Below are 23,242 nucleotides of genomic sequence, written 5' to 3'. Positions count from 1 at the left end.
AATAAGGAATCTCTTAAATGCCAACATCCAATTTGTAGCCCTTTCCTTGGAAAGCCTTGGGCCAAGTTCAGTGGCATTATTTGGGACGGTCAGTGTTAGGCAGCAAATAAGAGTTAGGAAAGGGTTGTAAGTTATCCAGCAGTGTCAAAGGATGGGCACCTGCAGGAATTTGGCTTCCAGGCTTCCCCACCGTGACATTTCCCAGCCTATGGGGAGGGAATGACACTGTGGGAAAGGGAAATTTGAGCACAAGCTTGACTCCTGTTATCAGAATCTGAAGTTTTCCTTCAACATTCACTGCCTCGTGGCTCTTTGGGTGCAAGTCTCACCTCTGCTTCGAATGGAAACACCAAGCTGTGCTGAAGGCCAAGGAATTACCCCATTTTCTGTAGCTGGATCAAATATGAAAGGACACCCCCCATTCCCCAGCACATCGGACATCCCACAGTGACAAAGCCCGACACCAACAGGGACACTCCCCTGTAATGAAGCTCTAAGCCAAGCAGCAGCAACCCCCCAGGTGTGCACAGGACGTACGTTTTTAATGATTAGTGGGTATCTGGTTACCCGTTGCATAGGCTTTAGCAGAAAACTGGAGAGTGGCATTCCTTTACAGCGAGGATCCATTGCCAACCTCTGAAACACCAGAGAGGTAAAACCTGGTTAGTCACGTGGTTTAAACCCAGGCAAATGAGCTCCTCCAAGAATGGAAAAGGCAATGAATGAGCGCCAGTCCTCAGCTGAATCTGGGCTGAGCTCGCAGGACAGCACAGGGGAATTCCTTGTGCTTTTCCAACAGATCGTCACCTGCCTTGTCTGGGTAAGAATCCCAGAATCACCAAGGCTGGCAGAGCCCTTCAGGATCATCCAGTCCCACCCCAGCACCACCAGGATCATCCCTAATCCACGTCCCCAAGGGCCACATCCAGACACCTCAGGGACACTCCCAGACACAGGGACTCCACCACCTCCCTGGAACACTTATTCCAAGGCCTGACCGCTCCCTGTCAGGGGGTTGCAGAGCCAGAAGGTCCCCCCTGAGCCTCCTTTTCTCCAGGCTGAGCCTCCCCAGCTCCCTCAGCCCCTCCTGCTGCTCCAGCCCCTTCCCCAGCTCTGCTCCCTTCCCTGCACACGCTCCAGCCCCTCCGTGTCCCTTCTCAAGCGAGGAGCCCAAAACTGAACCCCCCACTCCAGGCGTGGCCTCGTTCAGCCAAAGGACAAGCTCCGTGTCCCGAATTCCCGGGGGTCACCCCCGCTCTTACTTTGACAAACTCCTTGAACTCAGGCACCTCGTCCGTCTTCTGCTGGATGAGGGCGGCCCCGTTGAGCTGGCAGCTGCAGAACCTGATGTAGGGCTGCATGTGGGGCAGCTGGGCCGTCAGGATGTCCCCGATCATCTTCACCGGCATCTTCTCCCCGGACATCTTCTTGCGCACCCGCAGGGCCCTGCAACGCCAGGTCAGAGCCGGTATGAAAAGGAAGGTAATTTCCTTTTCTGTCGGTTTAGAAAGAGAGGGACAGATGTGTGGGAGAGGGAGGGATAAAAACCATCGCTCTGAGCTCAAAGCTGCTTCTCCAGGTCTTAGCCTGGTTTCCTGAGGGAAGGAGGTTTATTGTTGTTTGTTCTGTCGCTGCCATAACTCTTCAACTCGTGGGCCATTTTCAGAAGGTTTTACGAAAAACAGGAGATATCACAGAGGTATAAAATCCCCACAAGTTCAATGCAAATTAGCAGCTCCACAGGGAAAAGATGAACTTTATTAATCCTCCTGTTTATCAAGATCCAGGTTTAACTCCAGCCTCGCTCAGTGTCTCCGGCAGTGACCAGGTGAGCAGCCTGCAAACCAGCCACAGCATTCCCTGTGTCCTGCTGGAGCAGAGGGATGGCTGAGGGAGGAATTGGATTCATCAGAGGCCACGAAGAATGAAGGGAGGGATAAGAGTGGAGTCTCATGGCAGGGAGTTGGGGTTGCAGCAGCTGGAGCCTTTGGGAGGAAGGGTGGAGGGTCCTCTGGACACAAATCCATGGGGAACCAGGCTCTGGTGGTGCTGCTTCTCCCCCGTCAGCACATTCAGGTGCTGTAACCCTACACTAATTAAAGGCCACACTAATTAATGGAATGCATCAGCCAGCTCGGAATAAGAGAGGCAGAGGCTGCTGTGCCTTGGTTTGCATCCCTGGATAACGGGATTGGAAGTGGGTGTGGGCTGGGACAGAGGAGGGAAAAGTCTCTGACAGGGCCGGGGGAAGCCTTGGCAAATCCTGCTTTTCAGAGGAGAGCAGGGTCTGCCCTCTGGAGCACGTGGACAAGAAGAAAGTAAGTGCAAATATTTACTCAGCAAAGAACTGCTGTTTTTTTCCCAATGACAACTACAAAGTCACAGCAAACACTGTCCATATTTTGCTTTTTCCCACAAGGAGAAACACGTGGCCCTTTTGGTTCTGATCTGTGTGCGTGGCAAATGTTTTCCTGCAGCTGAAAGGAGGAGCAGGACAGAGGCCCAGGGTCCTGTCATTGCCAAGTGTGGGGGGGGAAACCCAACTTACTTCAGTAGTTTTATATTGCACATAATCAGCTCCTTCCAATTAACAAAAATCATGGCAACTTCTTTTTCTGTGAGCAGCTCAGATTCCAGGAGTGGCTTCTGGAAGATCTGGAGGGTCAGAAAATGAAGCTGTTTAGAATGTACATGTATGACCCAAGTGACTGAGGCTGATTCGGCCCATTTCCTCAGGGAGGAGGGGAGAAAACTTGCCCTCAGGGCAGCACTTGTCCCTCAGTGGGACAGAATTCCACCCTGCTCCATGTCCCAGACATCCACTGTGTTCCCTGAGAACAGCTGGGACTAAGGGGAGACCTCAGAGATGTGAGGGGCACGTGGCTTTAACAGGGAATACTCTGAGTTTGTGCTGCTGGTGGTGTTCATTCAGATCTGGAGAACCTGTTTGAAACTTGGGAATGTTAATTCTGATCTGGATAATCTGTTTAAAACTCGGGAATTTTAGAGAGAGGTCTCCTGCAGAAGATCTCGGGATTTCTTAGATAAAACACCTGAAATATGTTTTCCTTTGGACTCTTTTATGGAAGTTCTGATTTCTCTCAGGGTGTTTCAGGTTTGCTTATCTCAACCTCTTCTTCAAAACAGGGCTTTGCTTCTCTGTCAAAAGGATTGTCTGTGCTAATTCCATGTTTTCCTACATCAGGGATGTCCCTTGGAACACGTAAAGCAAACCACAGTAAGTGATAACTCAGGGCCACTGTGGGCGTGGAAAATGGGCTTCCTTTCAGGGCACCCATTTCAGTTTAAGGACTTGTACACAACAAATCCACACTGAGAACCAGGAGCTTTGCTAAAATGACACTTCAAACATCAGCATTTTGGTGATGGTCACACCAGGGCTCAACACGAGCTGCACCCGCACACGTGGATCTCTAAATAAATAAATACCCGTAAATGGCAGTCCAATACAGCTCATCCCAAGGAAGCCAAGCCCGGCAGGGACACACAGTAGTTTGGCACCATGAAATGCTGATTTGGTTCCAAAGGTGAGGGATTCAGGGGCTCTGCCTCACCTCTGTGACCAGCTGCAGGTCGGTGACATAGTTCTCCTCGGTGACGATGAGCTCGTGGATGTAGCCCTGCCTCTTCCTCTCCGTGGGAGTCAGCATGTCCAGCAGATGCAGGTCTGCACACCCTGGAAAACACAACAGGATCCCGGGTTTTACTGCTGGTCACTGGCAAACTCCTCAGAGCTGGAGCAGGGACAGCAGCACTGACCAGGAGCTGTGCCCGTCCCGGTCACTCATTCCGGGGGAACCTCAGCGGTGCTTCCCCTCCCAGGGACTCACAGCATTGTTTGAACACCTTTCCTTAACAAAGGCCATCTCCAAGTGGGAACTTTGCCCTGGTGGCCAAGCTTTAAAGCCTCCCTCTGTGCCACCTGCCCATTCCCAACCTCACCCTCCCCCTGAGCTGTGTTTTTCCACCAGAGCCCAAACCAACCCCACAGATGGCTGGGAACAAAAATGGGGGCAAAACCTTCCTGTGGTGGGAAGAAACTGCAGAGACATCCCAAGAGGGGAGAGGATTTGGGAAGAGCTGCAGTGACCACAACGCTCTGATGGCACTTTGGAGTGACACCTGAACCCTCAGCTCATGGACACCCTGAATTCCAGGGTCTCCTTTATCCTTCTAGGCAGGGAAATCCCACTCAAGAAGGTGCTGCAGAGCTTATTTACTTCTTCCCACTTAAAAATTGAATTAAAAAATTAATTAATTAAAAATTGCTTCCGAATATTTGAAGGACTGAATATTTGAAGACCCATGACGGTCTTTGGAAACCCCTCAGATTTCCCAAATTTCCAGGCCAAGGCAAAGGGGTCGAGTTTTTCTCCTTTAGAAGCACAGGAAAAGGTTGTCACTAAGATTTCACTTCCATCAGCTTTGTCCTTTAATTGTTGTAAATCACCTCCTGTCTAGATGGGAGAACTTTTGTACAAATTCCACAATCTCAAATTTTATTTTCTATTCCGAATTGGACAGAACATTTAATCCTTTTTTTTTTTCTGGAGGCTGTTACTTTTCAGGTGAGTTTAATGCAATTAATTCTTCTGAGACTGGAACACAGAATGTTGTCTTCCAGTTTTGACTAGTTTTACTACTTTTTGGCATAAAATACAACACATTTCAAAAAAAGCAACGGTGATTTCAAACAGGGGGAAAATATTTTGCTGTATAAATGATCTATTTCAACTATTTATACACCACCAAAATTCTCCAGTTTAATTCTTTCCCTCACCCCTCATCAAAGTCTGGGAAAATTCAGTATATTCCCCATGGAAACAAACTTTCCTTATGGACACATCAGACCCTGGACAACTCTTCCAGTTCTTTGCATACAAAGTTAATATTTAGGGAGTATTTACTACGTTTTTAGCTTCCTGAATTAACTCAGGAGCTCAGACTGTGCCACTAAAAAGGTCCTCATGTATGTCTGATTTTCATGGAATGCCATCACCTGCTGCTTTAACTAATCTGAAAAGGGAATAAGAGATTTTACTTAAAAATTAACAAAAACACCCCAAAACCAAACGAGGCAAACCCAGAAAAGTAGATCCAGACACTCAGGGTTGTTTCCCCCCTGATTCTGAAGCTGGGGAGGGATCACACTGGCAGCAGACACTGATCCCTTGGGATTCAGGACAATTGAAACTGAATTGCAACTTGGCTTGAAATGAAGAGCAGGTCTGGAACATTATCATTTTTATGCCAAAAGAAGCAAATTTTGGCCCATTGCAAAAGCCACAAATTTCACTTCTGTTCAGTAAATGTCTGATTTCAGAGCAGTTTCTTTGGTATCAGGTAAATCAGAGGTTTGAGGAGCAGAACCAGTTCTCCCCATGCATGGCTGGCTTCATGAAAAGTGAGCCAAGGGTTTAATTCTTTTTCCCTTTGGAATTTACTGTTCAAAGAATCCCACGACCTTGGCTTGAAGGGCTGTGTCCAACCAGCAGCCTCGCAGAGGAGGCACTGACACCCTGAACAAGGAAATATTTTAGCAGCTCCTTTGACAGCTGGGGTGCAAATGGGCTGCTCTGAACTGCAACAAATGGTCTCCTCTTGAACAACAAACATGTGGGGAAAATGGCCCAAATCTGAGCAGAATGTGCAGGACAGACTTTCCTGACGAAGGACTTTCTTCCTGAGGTGCACAAGCACTGAGATTTTTCTTGTCTATAAAATAAAAACACTGAGGAAAAACTGGGTTCCTTTCCAAGTGGAAATGTCAGGGCTCATTTTTCATGGATGCCAAAGTACCTTCAGGAACATCTGAATCCCACTAATCACAGAATCATGGAATGCTTTGGGTTGGAAGGGACCTTTAATATCACCCAGTTCCCACCCCCTGCCATGGGCAGGGACACCTTCCACCAACCCAGGTTGCTCCAACCCCGTCCAGCCTGGCCTTGGACACTTCCAGGGATCCAGGGGCAGCCACAGCTTCTCTGGGCAGTTCTTTGCTACAATCAGAGTCAGGAAAGGCTGGGAAATGACAATGGATAACGTGGAATCACCAGCACAACTCCATCTGCACATTCCCCCCAGCCTGGCGGAATCACCCCCTCTGTAAGTGTTCAGAACGTGTGGATGTGGCACTTGGGGATGTGGTTTGATGGTGGACATGGGGGGGGGTTGATGGTGGGACTGGATGTCATCCTAAAGGTCTTTTCCAGCCTTAGTGATTCCATGATTCAGTGTTTCTACTGAGCCCTTTCAGAGTCTGCTTGGGGAGAATAAAATCCTCCGTGTGAGGGCACAGAAATACAACCCAGCAGAGTTACCCCGGCCCTGGCTTGGTTTCTAACACATCAGGGCACCTCTGAATTATGAGCCCTGAGCACTGATGGGCAGAACCAGCAAATGAGCCATGAGCAGAGCCACAGATCCAGGGCCAAGGAACTGCCCAGCCCAGTTCTACGTGGTCTGCCACAACAATCAAGGGGCCATACAGGTTTTTCACTTGGGATCAGGAATGTGGGAGCTAAATCAAGTATTCTACGTGTTCCAACCTTTTATCAAACAATATTTTATTGGTTTTTCCCTTTCCTGGGCAGCCCTCCAGTCATTGCTGGGAGCAGGGACAGGACCCAGGGAAGGGCTGGAGCTGGGACAGGGCAGGCTCAGGGGGGATCTCAGGACAAGGTTCTTCCCCCAGAGGGTGGTGGGCACTGCCCAGGCTCCCCAGGGCAGTGGGCACGGCCCCAAGGCTGCCAGAGCTCCAGGAGGGTTTGGACAACGCTCTGAGGGACAGGGGGGAGTGTTGGGGTGTTCTCAGCACTCCCTGCTCAGCTAAGGAGCAGTTTGTTATTTGCTGTTTGTGTCAATTCATCTGATTCAATAACATTTGAGGAGTATTGTCCCTGAAATTGGTGGAGTTGTCTAAAATAAAGTTTAAAATAAGGCTCTCATTGTCATCAGAGGAGACTGCCCAGAAGCTGCTCTTTGCCCAGAAATCAAAGAGCCAGAGCCAGCACAGGCACTACAGAGGGCTTTGGAACCAGAGACCACAACCACAATTAGTTATTTTGAGTCTGGTAGCACAAAAAGGGTTCAGTGACCTCACGGGGACAGCAAGTGATGCCACTGAAGCTCCAGCAGGACCGAGGTTTAAATAAAACTGATCCCGAATATGAAGCAAAATGTTCTTGACAAACCCACGTTTCAGACTCGGAGTTGTTTTGGACACATTTCAAGTACTGAAAGAGATAGGAACAAATTCCCTGAAAGAACATCCATGGGAATTTTTTCAGTTGAATACAGAGGGAATACAACAAAAACTGTGAAGAGCAAAATCCCCCAGCACTGGGAGTGGTCTGTAAATCCAGTCTCCTCTTCCCTCCAGGGGCAGCTCCTGTGCCCAGGACATGGCAGTGAATATAAAGAAGGAATTCACAGAATCCCAGGATGGTTTGGGTTGGAAGGGACCTTAAAGATCATCTCCAACCCCTTGGACACCTTCCACCAGCCCAGGTTGCTCCAAGCCCCATCCAACCTGAGCTTGGACACTTCCAGGGCTCCAGGGGCAGCCACAGCTTCTCTGGGCAATTACTTTCATACTCCCTTTCTCATAAATATATATTCATATATATATATATATACACAGAGAGAAAGAAAAATCCAGAAAGGGAAAGGAGTCCGTGCAGTCTCTTGTTCCCTAAGGCTCAGGGAATCCCTGACAGTGAGGGAGATGGAACACTCCCCTGCCAAGCTAGAGGAGCACATCTGGAACTGGAATCATGGAGGAACATTACAGGCATTCCAACAATGTCACTGTAAATCACAGCTGAGGATCTCTGGCTGGGACTGTTCAGTGATGGGATTCACACTCCTCTGCCTGAGGGGTCCTGGCACAACACAGCCCAGTGTCTCCTGTGCTTCAGGCTGGACACAGGAGGAATTTCTCCATGGAAAGGGTGGTGAGGCCTTGGCAGGGGCTGCCCAGGGAGGTTTGGAGTGCCCAGCCCTGGAGGTGTCCCAGGAAGGCCTGGCCGTGGCACTCAGTGCTCTGGGCTGGGGGACAAGGTGGGGATGGGGCACAGGGGGATCCATGGGCTGGGAGAAACCTGTTAAAAACACCCTCCTGCAGCAGATTGTAAGAGCTTTATTTTTCTTCTCACTTGAAGTAAGGAGAAAGAAAAAAGCAGCACCTGAATCCCCCCCAGCTGAAGTATTGCAAATTTTCCCCTACACATTCACTATATATTCACTCCACAGTCAGTATATATTCACTAAATTCAATGTACATTCACTGTATATTTCTGGGCTGAAGCCATAAAACCCAAAAAGCCCCTGAGGAGAAATGCTTTTAGTCAAGTGAATTTTTCAACCCCACAGCTCAGTGAGGGAAAACAGAGACATCCTGTCCTTCCAATGACATTTAATGCACAAAATATTGACAGAGTGGGGTCCAATCTGGCTCCATCCTCCTCAGTGAGCAAAGCAACGGGCCCTGAAAATCCCAGGAATGAGCTGCTGTTCCATTTCTGCAGCATGATGGAGAAGAATTGGGGTTTTTTTATGGTAGAAATGAAAAATTTGTGCCTGTTAAATAGTATCCTAAAAAAATTTGTGCCTATTAAACACTATCCTAATGAAAAGTTTGTGTCTGTTAAATACTACCCTAAAAAGGAGGAGGATCTGTGCAACTGTGCATGTTTTCAGAGTAAAACACAGAGCCCAAATCCAGGTGAACCCATGGGAAAACAAGGAAGGATATTTCATTTATCTACCTGCATAGTACAAAAACAAATAAAAATCAACGGATTTGTACCAAGTAGAGACCCTGGAACAGGGAATCCCAGAATCCCAGGATCTCCTGAGCTGGAAGGACCCCCAGGGATCATCGAGTCCAACCCCTGGCCCTGCCCAGGACACCCCAACAAACCCACCACGAGCAATAATGTTGCAGATAATGACCAGTCTGGTTAATTATATTTAAATAATACTCAGAGTGTCACTGTGAAGCGAAAAGGGCTTTCCAGGCTGTTCTGGTGGCAAATCCATCCACGCTCCAGTGCCCCGGGGTGGCCCCGGGGTGAGGCAGCAACGAGACAACAAACACGGGTGGGTCTGTCTTTTATACCAAGGATTTAATTCTCTATACATGGAACTAATTTTAAAGGCTGTATTACAGTTGTTAAAGCTGCAGGTTTTTATATATTTATATAATTTACATTCATAGTGATGAAATACTGAAGTGCAATTGAATGAGGAGCTTCACTTGTCCCTTGCACCGCAGGACGGGTCGGGAGGAGGGAGCTGGGAAGGGCTGGGAATGCTGCCAGCAGGGAGCTCAGGAATAAATGAAATACATAACCAGGGCATAACTAAATGGGAAATCATTAGTAAAGGGCTACATTGTGCTTGAGGCATTGGGAGGAGAGCACTGACAGCACCAGGAATTCCGTCAGGAACTAACACGGCTTAGCTACAGCACATCTACAGCAACTCCACTGTAAGCTCCATTTAATATTAATTTGTATAAATTCCACAGTCTAAGTTTAAAAAAAAATGTAAACATTGGAAATTAATTGCAGGGAGATAGTTCTATACATTCTTTGTTGTCAGGAAAACGACTCGTTGGAAAGGTGTTGTTCCAGAGCAAAGCAAAACTGGGGAATCCAACAGCAGTGAAACCAAGAGGTTCCTCCTCCACTCCCACAGGGATGAGCATCAGATCAGTTCTGACACGAAAATGCAACAAACCAAACGGAGACAACACAAACCGGGGTGTTTTCTAACTGTTTGCAGCTACAAGTAATGTGCAAAATAAAATTAACACAACTGGGTAAAACATTTTGCAAGTTCGTCTCTCTTGCACCTGGGGGGAGTTTCCCCCCCTCCACAATGGGTTACACACTCAACAAGGAACACCTGATACAAACAGTACAATAACCACAACAAAATACCTGGCATTGGGCACATTGAACTCATTTTAACTCCTTCTGGTCTTTTGTCATTTAAAAAAAAAAAAAAAAAAAAAAAAAAAAGAAAGTAACAGGAAAAAAAAAAAAGACATATTGACAACACTGGACAAGTGAACAATAAAAAAGAAAGATACATAAAGTCTCCAATTCATGGACATTTGGAACAATTTTAATAGCACATGCAGCATTCCTTGATAGTGGGTCTTTTTGCACAACCAAAATTGCAATGAAGAAATTTAATTTATGCTTTTCCTTCCAAAGGCTAAAATATATCTTTTTAAAAAATAATTGTTTTAAAACTACCCAAAGCACCTGTGCAAAGGTGGAAACATTAGTTTGGTAACTCTGAAAGCCACAAAAGGACCCACTATCCTCTGATTTTTATTATTTTTTTTTTTTAAATTTTATTTTGTGTGTGTGTGTGTGTGGTTTTGTGTTTTGTTGTGTTTTTTTTTTTTTTTTGAATAATTAATTTTGCATCTATCTGCAGGTCATGAACTCAACCATTGCGATTCCATGCAACTAATGGAAAAATGAGGTAAAACTGCTCTGCAGTGTGTTCTTCTACTCAGAAGGCAGTAGATGATCATGCTGGAAGCCACATGATCAAGGCTGCATCTCCCATCATCCCTCTGGGCAGTGTTATGGGATAGTGGGTCTCTTTGAGGACTTTCAAGCCTGAGTGGGGGATGGACAACATATGATTCCTAGAAAAAGGAGGAAAACAACACATAAGCAAAACAAAACAATGAGCAAATTCAAGCAAGGAAAATGAGTCAGGCGTGTCGAGGGCATGGAGCAAAAATGATCGGGGAGGGGAGGGAGGGGAGGGGGCAAAAACATGCCAGGGATGGGGGGGGAGGGGATGGGAACTGAAAATAAAACAACACAAAGGTTTGCGCTGCTGGAAGGTCTTCAAAGAGACTCGGCCGAGGGCACAGAGGGGCAGTGGGGCCTGCAGACCTGGGAGCCAGCAATGCTGCATGTTTGACCTCAGAGAGCACAGAGACAGGGCACTCACACTGCTGGCTGGGGTCCGTGTCCGTGGTCAGCTTCACGTAGTTGGAGGGGAAGAGCCCCACGTGGCCGTTGACCTCCCCCTTCCACCAGTCGGGGTCCTCCCTGTTGAGCACGGTGATGATCTGCCCCTTGCTGAAGGCCAGCTCGTCGTCGTTCTGCGCCGTGTAGTCGTACATGCCGATCACCTGGCACACTGAACACAGCCCCGTCAGCCACTGCGGGGCAGGGACCCCCCAGCCACCCCCAGGGACTGCCCTGCCCTGCACAGACACCCCAACACTCCCTGAGAACATTGTCCAAACCCTCCTGGAGCTCTGGCAGCCTTGGGGCCGTGCCCACTGCCCTGGGGAGCCTGGGCAGTGCCCACCACCCTCTGGGGGAAGAACCTTGTCCTGAGATCCACCCTGACCCTGCCCAAGGGCACAAAACAGCCCCAAACTCTGCTCTTGGCCCAGCACAGCCCCGAGATCCTCCTCTGCCCCTCCTGGGGCTCAGCTCAGCCCTCCTCAAACTGGCTCCAGGTCATTTAAAGACCCAAAGAGTTTCATGGAATGCACAGACTGGTTTGGTTTGGGAGGGACCTTAAAGCTCTGAGCAACCTGGGCCAGGGCCTCCCCACCCTCCCAGCCAGGAATTCCTTCCCAATATCCCATCTATCCCTGCCCTCTGGCACTGGGAAGCCATTCCCTGTGTCCTGTCCCTCCATCCCTTGTCCCCAGTCCCTCTCCAGCTCTCCTGGAGCCCCTTTAGGCCCTGCAAGGGGCTCTCAGGTCTCTCTGGAGCCTTCCCTTCTCCAGGTGAACCCCCCCAGCTCTCCCAGCCTGGCTCCAGAGGGGAACTTTGTCTGGAAATGCCCAACAGTGGAAGAAGATTGAAAAAATACGTAGTAAAAAGTCAAACCCTTCAAGGACATTGGCCTTCTACTGACAGCTCTCCTTTGCTTTATAAATATAGTTTTTTCCTACAAAAGCATCCGTTTATAAAAAGTGCATTTTGCATCTTCAACAACCTGTTCTGAAAAGCAGAATCCCAGGATGGTTTGGGTTGGGAGGGACCTCAAAGCCCATCCAGTGCCACCCCTGCCATGGGCAGGGACACCTTCCACCAGCCCAGGGTGCCCCAAGCCCCGTCCAGCCTGGCCTGGGACATCCCACCAGGAGTGGTGGGTGGGCAGGAAAACCTGGGAAACATTTGGAATTCTGGTATCTGAAGCTCCCTAATCCAAGAGAAAGCCAGTGGTGATGTCCCTGCAGTCTCTGGAGGTGTCTGGCACACAAAACTCTTGGAAAAGAGGAGAGGAACAAGGAGCCTCCCAGGCCATCCCAGCTCCCTTCAGCTGCTCCTGCTCCATCCTAACTGAGCACCTTCCCTGGCTCTCTGAACACCAGGACTTTTATGGAAATAAAGTTTCCTCCATTTCTCTCTGTTTTCTCTGGCCAAGCCACAGGACTGCTGGTACTTTCCCACCAGACTTAAGACTTCTATTACTGAGCCTTTCTGGCAGGTTCTCTCCATTAGATTAATCCCAAAGTTTGCTTTTATTTTCACTCTTGTACTCAGCCAGGAACTTATTTTAATCTGCCAAAAAGCTTCTCTCTTTTTTACTCAATTATGATTTAATCAAGATTTCGATGCTCTGCAGGCAATGAAAAAAGGGTTTAAAACTTCACTCTGTAAAATTTACCATGTGGGAAAAGCCCCAGACTGTCAGACCTGAAATAATTTCAAAAATGTATATAAATGTATATAAATTCCCATCATGTTGCCTTGTAAAAGTTTGTGTCTCAATGCTGACTTACCATTTTAACCCCAAATTTATGATGGTTTTGGGAAGACTGATTTTCTGCATCTTTAGATTTCTGTCAGAGGAGCCAGAGAGCACCAGTTAGAGAAACATGGAATCATGGAATATGATCCTTAGGGTCCTTTTCCATTCTGTGATTCCATGAAAAATCTCACAGTCTGTTGCTTTTGAGTCGTTTCCTAAATCTTAAAATACAGAAAAAAGCTCCATCTCCAGGGAGCACTTCCCACTCCCCCTCAGGAAAAAGGGAAGGCTCTGAAGGGGAGGTGCCTCAGTGCCAAAAAACCTCTAAAAACCCTAAAAAACCCTCCTCTAAAGCTCTAAAAACTGCTCTGCTCTACGAGAAATAAACTATGAGTTTTTATAGATGTATCACAAATCTGTGAGATATCCAAGTTCCAAACTGGACCTGGGTATCAGCATCTTTTCCAGCCAGATAAGGGAAATATAAAAGTTCCTAAAAATGAAAAATCTTTCGGGGCCACGTGGAAATTTTGTACTCAGGGGTTTCTTTTCTCTCTTTGGGCTGAGAACAAGGGAAGGTCCATCGTTTTTGACAGAGGATGCCCAGCAGCCAACTGGAAGGAAGGGAAAGCCCCTTTTTCACAGGAGAGAAACCTTTATAGGCAAAAATGAATACATTTAACTTATCTGAAAAAGGGGTGGGATTTTGTGAAACTATCAAATGTATGAGATTTAAACCCAAAAGGTCTTTTTCCCCAGAAAACTCAGTGAGAGAAAGACCCAGCGCGCTGGATAAATCCTCTGTTTCATCAGTTTATGCCATTTTTCTAAATTTAAAAGAGGAATTTTAGGCAAAAATGAATATATTAAACTTATCTGAAAAAGGGTGGGATTTTGTGAAACTATAAAATGTATGGAATTTAAATCCTAAAGGTCTTTTCCCCCGAAAAACTCAGTGAGAGAAAGACCCAGCGCGCTGGATAAATCCTCTGTCTCACGAGTTTATGCCGCCTTCTAAAATTTAAAAGAGGAATTTTAGGCAAAAATGAATATATCAAATTCATCTGAAAAAGGGGTGGGATTTTGTGAAACTATAAAATGTATGGAATTTAAATCCTAAGGGTCTTTTTCCCCAGAAACTCAGTGAGAAAAAGACCCGGCGCGCTGGATAAATCCTCTGTCTCACGAGTTTACGCCGCCTTCTAAAATTTAAAAGAGGAATTTTTCCCACAGCTCCAACCAGCACAGAGAAATTCAATCCTTGGAGCACTGGAAGATGTCACCTCAGGAGTGGCTTTGGAGCATCCCACCCTTGGAGCATCCCACCCTTCCCGGGAACACGCCGAGCTCTGCCCGCTCTTCCCACTCCAAGGGCAAATCCACCCGCAGGGAGAACTGAGGCCAAGCCTGAGTTCTGCTCGGGATCCACTGCCCAGGGCACACATTCCAGGCGGGAATCCCGCGGGAAAAGGGGGCTCTCACCTGCGGGGGCCGCCTTGGGCAGCTCGGTGGGGGTGGTTTTGCTGGTCCCGGGGCTCAGCAGCTTCACGTAGTTGGCGGGGAACCAACCGATCTGGCGCTTCTTGCCTCGGGCCTGGGGAGAGAACGGGGCTGTCAGGAGGGTTCAGCACATCAGGGGAGGAGGATTCAGCACCTGGGCAAGGGGGGGACCCAACACTTGAGCTGTTGGCACTCACAGCAGCTTTAGAGCAGGAAAAAACTTGCGTTTTGTAAGGAAAAATCTGCATTTTGTAAGGAAAATTCTGTATTTTGTAAGGAAAAATCTGCATTTTGTAAGGAAAAATCTGCATTTTGTAAGGAAAATTCTGCATTTTGTAAGGAAAATTCTGCATTTTGTAAGGAAAAACCAGCTGTTTTTGGCAGTAGTAGAACATTACAACACTTCCATTAGCATTTAAATGCTTAAAGAATTGCGTTTAAATCGATACCAGACTGTGACAGTTCAAGTAGAGATTAAGGATCCAAATCACCTCTTTTTCTTTTAAAGAAACGGCCTCTGAGCTTTTCAACACCTTGTGCCACCAGAGCGGGACAGAAACCTCCCCCTGGTACCTCCCCGACTGCCTTGGTCACTGAAACCAAATAAATTAAAGAAATCCTGGCTGCAAGAAAGGTTATTCCACAACTCTGAACCCCATCCCAGCCTCTAAATCTGTGTTAAGAATTTATTTTAACTCTTTATTCCCTGTTTGAGTCCCTGTTTGAGTCGTTAGAACAAAGCTGGCGTTTTGGGCAGGAAGAATTTTGCCTTTAAAAAGGAATTAACATTAAATTTGAGGGAAAAAAAGGTCATCTAACAGATTTACTATTCTTTAACTAGTTTGTCCCCTCTTTAAATCTTTACTAAAAAAGAAAGCACTTGATCTAAAGAGCATCTAGAGCATTAATTTTAAGCTATTTTTGGATGCTGCATTAAACCAGCTTAAAACATTGGCCTTATTTTCCCTCCACTCTGACCCCCAAGTGTGGAAGAGGAGAATAAATAGAATATTTATAGAATAGTCAGGGGACTGATAATGAAATAAAAAACAATTGTATCCCATACAAGTATCTAAAGTCACACTGAATATTTACACAACCAAACATGAATTGTTTTAGAACCTCCCAGCAGCTGCTCAGGGAGAATTGTGGCAGATCTTGCCCCGTGAGGCTTCTTTGCTGTCTTAAAATCCATTTAATGGAGACTTTTCAAAGGTAAAAGTTACCAGCAGCATAAAGGTCAGTGAGAACAAATCCCTAAGGAATCCTGGAAGGTGATTTCTCCACAAGAGATGAAAAAATATCCCCAGAAAAGGCAAAAAGGGCAGGTGGTAACAGGGGAAAATAATTTAAATTCCTTTTTGAGCCTCTGCACTGCAGAATAAACCAATGACATTTTTTCACCTGATATTCCCTGTTAAAAACCCCAAACCAAAACCCCTCATTTAGTGGGATCAAACTGTCAAGTTCTACTCTTAAAAAAACTCGGGGGGGATTCAAAAGCAGCCAAAACAAGCCCTAAAATCCACCTTTCTGAGGGAACTCCAGGAAAACACCCCGAAGGATCCCCTGCTGTTCTCCCTCCCAGGTTACTCCCAGATCAGGGATGGCCACGGGGGCATATTTTTGTAAATGTGTTTTCTCTTTAAATGCTGAATTGCAGAACATTCTCAAAATGGTTTCCCATTGACAACGTTCAGCATTTTGAACAACTAAAAAAAATAATCACGATTTCTTTTAATGTGGAATTTTATTACAATAGAAAAAGGCACTAACTTGGAGCTCTCCTTCCCACCAACCACCTGGATTCTTCTTCCTGATGAGGATGAGCTGCCCAGGAGCCAGAGTGAGCTGTTCTGGGCCCGTGGCTGTGTAAGAGGCAATAACTTGGGCAATTTCTGGGGGAGCACAAGGGGAAGAAAAGGTTAATTTGGAAAAACCTGAACACATTCTATCCAACACTGACTGTGCTGCAATCACTGTGGCCTTTCTTTCCAGAAAATCCTGATGTCTTTGTGTATTTCCAGGAGTACAGGTGGTAATTACAAAATAAATGAGAAGTTCAGGGCACTGCAGGAGAAAATAAATAATAAACCAAAAGAGATGCAACAGCTCTACCGGTAGGAGATAAAAATATTTGAAATAGAGAATAACAATAACAAAAATAATAACAACCACAGCTATACAGCTCTTAAAATCCAGTTTCCTAATACTGTTTTCCAGCAAATACAACTCCCTGAAATTCCATTTGTTCAAGTCCAACCTTTGGACTGAGTTCCCTAAAAAGAGGAGCCACGTTGGTGACAGTCCAAGGGAGTTGCACTGAGAGGTGCAAATGAATTGATTTTTCAGCCCCAGACCCCAAATGAACGTTTTCAAAGAGGATTTCTTTGGGAATCTTCATTCCATGGCCGCTGGCACAGAGCAGGTGCTTTGTGTGACCCCCTTGCAGCCGCAGGGACCCGGAGCCCTGAGCTCACCAACCCCTCTGCAGAGCTCCCCCAGCACAGCCTGAGGCCTGGGCTGCTTCTCAGGGGCTGGGGAAAGACAGAGAATTACTGTGGTCCCACAAAGGGAACCCAGTTTTGGAGCCAGTTTGAAGGGACAGGAGGTTTTGGGCAGCTGGGTTTGGATGTCCCACCCACAGCTTGTAACTGAGTTCAGCCCTGGTCCCAAACCATGAGCAGGGTGAGGGAGGATGTGGTTAATCCACAAAAAGGGGGCTTAATCCACAAAAAGGGGGGCTTAATCACAAAAAGGGGGGCTTAATCCACAAGAAGGGTGCTTAATCCACAAGAAGGGGGCTTAATCCACAAAAAGGGGGCTTAATCCACAAAAAGGGGGGCTTAATCCACAAGAAGGGTGCTTAATCCACAAAGAGGGGTGCTTTTCCTGCTGAAAAGCCCATTTCAGGGTGCCAGGGCACAGCAGGTCGTCCCTCAGGTGTTCCCTGCAGGGGAAGCAAGAGCAGCAGGGGCAGCACAGCCAGGTCTGGCTGGAGGGAAGGAACTAAGGGAGCTGAGGCCTGACAGGAAAATAAACAACTGCTGAATTGAAATGGAGAAGCAAAGGATGACTGGGAAAATCAGAAGTGGTCAGAGGAACATCTGAGCTGCACAGGGAGGGGGCAGGAGCAGAGGGCTGAGCGACCCCAGCTCCCCGGGATGTCGGGCAGGAGACACGACCCTCCTGCTGGAAGTCTGCAGGCTCCTGCATCTGCAGGAATTCCATTTGAATTAATGGAATTCCCACAGAATTCCATTAATCCCTCCATCCTAAAGCCACTCAGGAGGCAGAATGAACACCAGCAAGCAAATCAATGGTGGGAGTTTCTCAAAATCAGGAAAACCTCTCCTGCTGCCACAGCAGTTCCCATGTTCAGATCACGATGGAAGAGCAAAAATCTGACACTTTTTATCTCTCTCACAGAACAAGAAATTTCTCGTTTTTACCCACAAAATGTGGTTTACAAGGTATGAGCCACCCCCTGCCACCAACCAGCAGCTTAGAGGGGTTTTACTCATTTATGTTAACTGAGTTACAATACAAAGCACAGGTGTAACATTCAGCTCTTGCACATCACAGGGAGGCAGAAATTCAGAGAAAAGTGTCCAGAAAAAGAAGTTTAAAAAAAAACCCCAATGGCTTCCCTTCCACGAAGAACTTTTTCATTTTGTTTGTTTAAGTATTGAATTACCGAGAAGAGACTTCACAGCCCCTTCCAGTGCTTAAAAGGGGTCCAAAAGAGCTGGAAAGGGACTTTGGATAAGGCATGAAGGGACAGGACAAGGGGGAATGGCTTCCACTGTTCTGTTCAGCAACCCATCAGGAAGTTTACATTCATTTTTGAGCAGACTTTTATTCTCTAGCTACCTGCTGTTTATGACTGACATGTCAGAATGATCAGAGATGATGAATTATTTCATTACAGTTACATTATTTATTAACTGCATTTATTACAGTTGTTTTCATCAGTGCAAACTACTACAAAATGACCAAGCCAAACATCCTTTATTTTCATGGGAAAGATTTTGTTGCCATTGAACTTAAACACTTAAGAACAGCCAGAAGGTGCTGTCACAACACAGGACTCACCAGGTTTCTTCCCTAAGCTTCCCGTTTTTCCAGCTGCTCCTGGAGCCTGGAAACAGAAAACAAGAGGCAAGTTTAGCACTCAGGTTTATTTCTCTACTTACACATCAAATTTAACACACTAACCAAGCATGGAAGTAAAAAACCCACAGGAAGATTGTGTTTTTACAGAAATCCTTAATATTCCTGATGGCAATAAACCCCTGGGAATAAACCCCAGCAGTGTATGGAAGTGGAGGACTCAGTGCAAAAGTGCAGAATTCTCTCTTGAACTTTTACTCCCTTTCATGGACTGCAAATATCAGTGTAAATGCAAATTACATCCCACTGGAATTGTGCATCTGGGAATCCACACAGTGGGAATTCTGTCCAGGTGACTTAAACCAACAATAATTGTTTTCAACTCTACAAACAGTTGGGTTGCAAATATTCCTGAGAAACTCACTGCACCCAGACAGGGTGGGATGAGGGATGAACATCATCATCATCACCACCACCATCATCATCATCATCCAGGCCATGAAAAACCCAGTAAACCCTGGAATTAGTCCAGTTCCTGCTCCATAAATAATTCCTTCTGTTTTCTCCTGGTCCATTAACCCTCTTATCTCCTGCTCTAAGAAGGTTTCAGATGGATAACAGCAACAGAAACCTGAACTGAACTTTGGTCAGAAATGTTGGGTCACCATAAATATCCTCTTGCCTTCAACACTTTCACCCTCCTCAGCTTCACCTTCTTCACCTTCAGGAGCCTCCTCACAAACTCCATCCAACAACCTGAAGGTTCTCTCAGAATCCCAATTCCTCTGGGGAAAAGAGCCACTTTCCTCCTCAGGATTCTCCCTATCAACCTGATGCTTTGAGAACCTGGGGATTCTGGCAGAAACTAATACAAGGAGTAACTAAAAAACAGTTCAATGGCTGAGAGAACAGGGCTATTGGGAAAAAAAAAAGTGTGTTGGTTCTGGATGGCTCTATAAAATAGATTATTAGAGATCCTGAACCCCTCTTGGAGTGTCAGTGCTGCTCTCCTGTCCCTGTCAGACACCGAGTGCAGTCACACTCCACGAGGGCAGCAAACCTGCCCTCTCTCCCTCCCTGCAGTCCTTTGATCCTCCTCAGTTCCCCACCCTTCTCTACAACCACGGGGACCTGTCTTAGCAAGAAGAGTGAACCAGGAAAGCATCACCCAGAGATCAAAGACTGGGTTTAGGTCTGGGGACAAGGACAAGGTGGGCTTGACACTCCCACGGGGGGAGGATTAAATGGTGAGCAACAACTCAGATTGAAAGGGGAGTGCTGGGCATTAATTCTGCTTTGGAAAGTGTTTCTTGCAGGGAAACACCCTGAGTGAAAACCAAGGGTTTGGACTTTCAGAGAACACACTCCTCCAAAACACCCCTGAGTCAACACCCCTGCTGCTGGACTGGAAGCACATCTCTGGGGTGGGACACTGTCCTGCAGCAACTGGGACACAGAGGGGTTACTGGGTGGGATGGGACACTGTCCTGCAGCAACTGGGACACAGAGGGGTTACTGGGTGGGATGGGACACTGTCCTGCAGCAACTGGGACACAGAGAGGGGTTATTGGGTGGGATGGGACACTGTCCTTCAGCCATCTGGGACACAGAGGAGTTAGTGGGTGGGATGGCACACTGTCCTGCAGCAACTGGGACACAGAGAGGGGTTATTGGATGGGATGGGACACTGTCCTGCAGCAACTGGGACACAGAGAGGGGTTATTGGATGGGATGGGACACTGTCCTGCAGCAACTGGGACAAAGAGAGGGGTTATTGGATGGCAGAAACATCAAAATCACCTGGGCCAGACTGAGTGTGAATTGTGTTTGAGGGCTCTCTGAATCCTTGGTGAAAAAGCAGAATAAACACACAGAGAAGTCCTACAGCACTTCAGTAAATAAATTAACCAACAGTGCACTTGAGATGGACTCAATTTCTGATCCATTCTGGTCCATTCAGGAGATGGAGAAATAGTTTCAATTCCCTCTGTTGAGAGGAAACACAGGGAGAGGACAGACCCTGTTCTGCTTCCCTTCTGCACAGCTGAGACCCTCACTGAGCATTTGAGGGTGTTTTGAGAGAAGTGATAAAGTCCCTTGAACCAGAAGAGCAGAACTTGCTCTGTCAGTTCAGTCAGACCCAGCAGTCTTATTAAACTGGGTGGTCCAGCAGGACCCTGCACATTCCCACTGGGATTATCTCCTGAACCTTTAGGCAAAGTTTTGGAAGCAGAGCCATCCCAGTTGCTGGTTTCCAAGCTCCCCTGGGAGCTCCATCCCCTCACAGGAATTACCACCCAAGGATAAAACCCTGGTTCAGATCTGCTTCCATCCACCTCAGCCTAATGAAAACTTGGGCATGGACCACGAACTGGTGTCATTGTTCCTCTGGAGAACAAAGGCTTTCCCACCCTGTTAATAAGTTGGAACTTGGAGGAGCAGGGAATAGTTTAATTTATCACCTGGGGGTGAATGGGCAGCCTGGGCAGAAGAGCAAATTAAAAAATTCTTCTGGTGTAGAAACCACTGAGATTTTGAGGTTTACAGGCATTTCTATAAACTCTGCACTTGCTGCTGAAAGATCACCACTGTTTGTCTTTGGGTCTGAGTCAACAGTGCAGGACACATTAAATTAATTCACTCTTTTAGGACCATTTTCCCCCAGCAGGCAGCTGTCCAAGCACAGCAGAGATCAGAGTTAACACATAGCCAGGACTGTGAAAGCCTCTGTAAAAGCTGACTCTGTGAACAAGCTGAAGAGCAAAACTCTGCCATGTAATCAAAATTACCCCCCTGGACACAGAACTGTGTCCTGCAGGCACAGGAACCCCTGTAGGGAATATGGACACCAAGGTCTCCACGAGCTCTGAGCTTCTTCCTCCCTCTCTCATCAAGATTTGAGCTGCAGGTGGGATTTTCAGCAGCCAAAAGGGCAGTTGGGGCACTTTGGGATGAGGGGCACTGAGCTGGCTCAGCCCCAGGCAAGCCCAGGGCAGAGAAACATCCCACTGACCCCTCTGAGAAAACCAGTTCCCAGCTCTAAACACCTGAGTTCTCTGCCAAGATCTACCAACACCCCAACATCCTCTCTCCAAGGACTGCAATGCTGAGCATCATTAACTCTCAAGGTTTTTTCCCAGTCCTGTCCTAGAGGATGTTGCTGGGATTTCTGGACTGCCTCTAAATTTCCCCTACAAAGGCTTCCTACAGCTGCACATTCCACTGCAGGATTTTATTCCTTGGCTTTTCCACCAGCAGAATGGTTTTAAGGAGCAGCTTTGCTCAGGCTCAGAGGTGCAGAGTCTTTCACTGAGTTGTGTCACACACACACACAATTCCAGAAAACACACTTGTGAAAAAGCCTTTCCATCCAAATCCACAAAGTCCACTGGTTTTTACTTATTTACCTTTTACCCCCCCGTTATTCCAGAAGTATAAACCAGAGCTCCTTCTCATCAAGTGCATTCAACTCTGACACTGAGCTAATTCCTACTACTAAATAAATTATCCCCTCAAACAATATAAATGAGAAAACACTTTTCTTTAGAATGCCTAAAAAGAAAGAAAAAAACCCATGTGGACATGTTTTATGGCATTATTTCAGGACAAAAATAGGTGGAACAGAACCTCTATTATTCAGTCAAAACCTTTCAAATAAACACAGTAGCTTTGGTTAAGTTTTGTTGCAAAATTTGTTACTCTTGATTGCAAGAAAATGTCAATAGGGAAAAAATACAACTGATTGAAATATTACTCTCTAAATTAGGGGGTTTTTTTCAATAATGGTAGCAAGATCCAGCTCAGCCATTAAAAACTTACCTGAGGAATAAAGAAATCGTGGCTGTTCTGCTTTGGCTCTACCCGAGTGCCACGTGAACCATTAACACAGGCAGGGTTTATTTTAACACACCACCCATAAATTATTTGGGGTGTTGTGTTTGTAAAACACAGCTGTTACTGTTGTTGCTGCTGTTCCTCCTTTCCAAGCTCACACTCAGTAAAACTCCACCATATTTTCCTTTCCCTTCTGACCCACCTCCAGCTACGAGAACCCCAAACGAAACACCCTCAGCTCCAGTTGAGAACATTTCAACGTTTCTCTACCTCAGAATCTTTGAGTCTCACATAATTAGATGGGAAAACTCCTGATTTATCACCCAGCGTGCCCGTCCACCAGTCACCATCTTTCTTTGTCACCAGAATCATGTCACCTTGTTGGAAAGTGAGGTCTCCTTGCTCCGAGCTCTCGTAGGTGTACATGGCAACGTACTCTGGGAGGGGGACACGAGCAGAAAACAGGGAGAAAACACTTCAGAAACTGCTGCATCACCACGTGCAAAACCCAGTTCATGTAAGTGGTTTATTCACAGGCTCGATGGAAGACCAATTTATTATTTACTTCTCACAGAGACCTCGATATCCCATGCAAAAAATGATACCTAGCACAACTAAATACAGGGGATCAAAAGGCTGCCTCGGGGGGATTTGATATGATTGGCTTGTATAACTAAAATATGCATAGGTCATTTATATCCCTCTGCAAACACGTCTCCCAGTGGTTTCTGGTTTGTGCTGGTGCCTGGAACTCTCAGTGTTTGGGATGGGAAGTCTCAGTATCTGGAATTTTGGATCCAGCTGCTGTTGGCCCAAGGGCACAGGGAATTCTTTCAGCCCCTCTTACCCACAGATGGGTCTGAACCTGCTCTGGGCAAACACACCCAACTCCTCAGTGGTCCAGTGCAAACCCACCAAACTGGGTTGGTGTTGAGATAATTCAACTAGAACTACAGGCAAAAAATTATTAGAAAGCCCAATTTCAGACAATTCAGCACCATTATCTCCAGAACTCGCT

At 46.7% G+C, this 23,242-nt stretch overlaps 1 protein-coding gene across 5 annotated transcripts in view; it reads right to left on the bottom strand.

Annotated features, from left to right (window-relative positions):
* ITSN1 (intersectin 1) overlaps positions 1–23,242 on the bottom strand; it is a 96,652-nt gene that overhangs the window by 8,566 nt on the left and 64,844 nt on the right. For 2 of the 5 annotated variants that reach the window (XM_027713407.2, XM_027713410.2), the window contains 9 exons: positions 22,495–22,661; positions 18,373–18,418; positions 16,054–16,175; positions 14,260–14,371; positions 11,011–11,202; positions 3,576–3,697; positions 2,549–2,655; positions 1,263–1,446; positions 538–636 (listed from right to left, as the gene is read on the bottom strand). In XM_027713407.2, the coding sequence (XP_027569208.2) occupies positions 538–636; positions 1,263–1,446; positions 2,549–2,655; positions 3,576–3,697; positions 11,011–11,202; positions 14,260–14,371; positions 16,054–16,175; positions 18,373–18,418; positions 22,495–22,661 (1,151 nt within the window). Of the gene's footprint in view, positions 1–537; positions 637–1,262; positions 1,447–2,548; positions 2,656–3,575; positions 3,698–9,131; positions 10,697–11,010; positions 11,203–14,259; positions 14,372–16,053; positions 16,176–18,372; positions 18,419–22,494; positions 22,662–23,242 lie in introns of those variants that run through there. The other 3 variants (XM_027713408.2, XM_027713411.2, XM_027713413.2) reach the window with 3 other exon arrangements.

The sequence above is a fragment of the Pipra filicauda genome, unplaced genomic scaffold (assembly GCF_003945595.2).
Source record: "Pipra filicauda isolate LSUMZ 115617 unplaced genomic scaffold, ASM394559v2 scaffold607_size300211_pilon, whole genome shotgun sequence".
NCBI classification, from domain to species: Eukaryota; Metazoa; Chordata; class Aves; order Passeriformes; family Pipridae; genus Pipra; species Pipra filicauda.
Note: the sequence above shows the minus strand (reverse complement) of the source record. Positions and strands in the feature narration are given on the sequence as shown.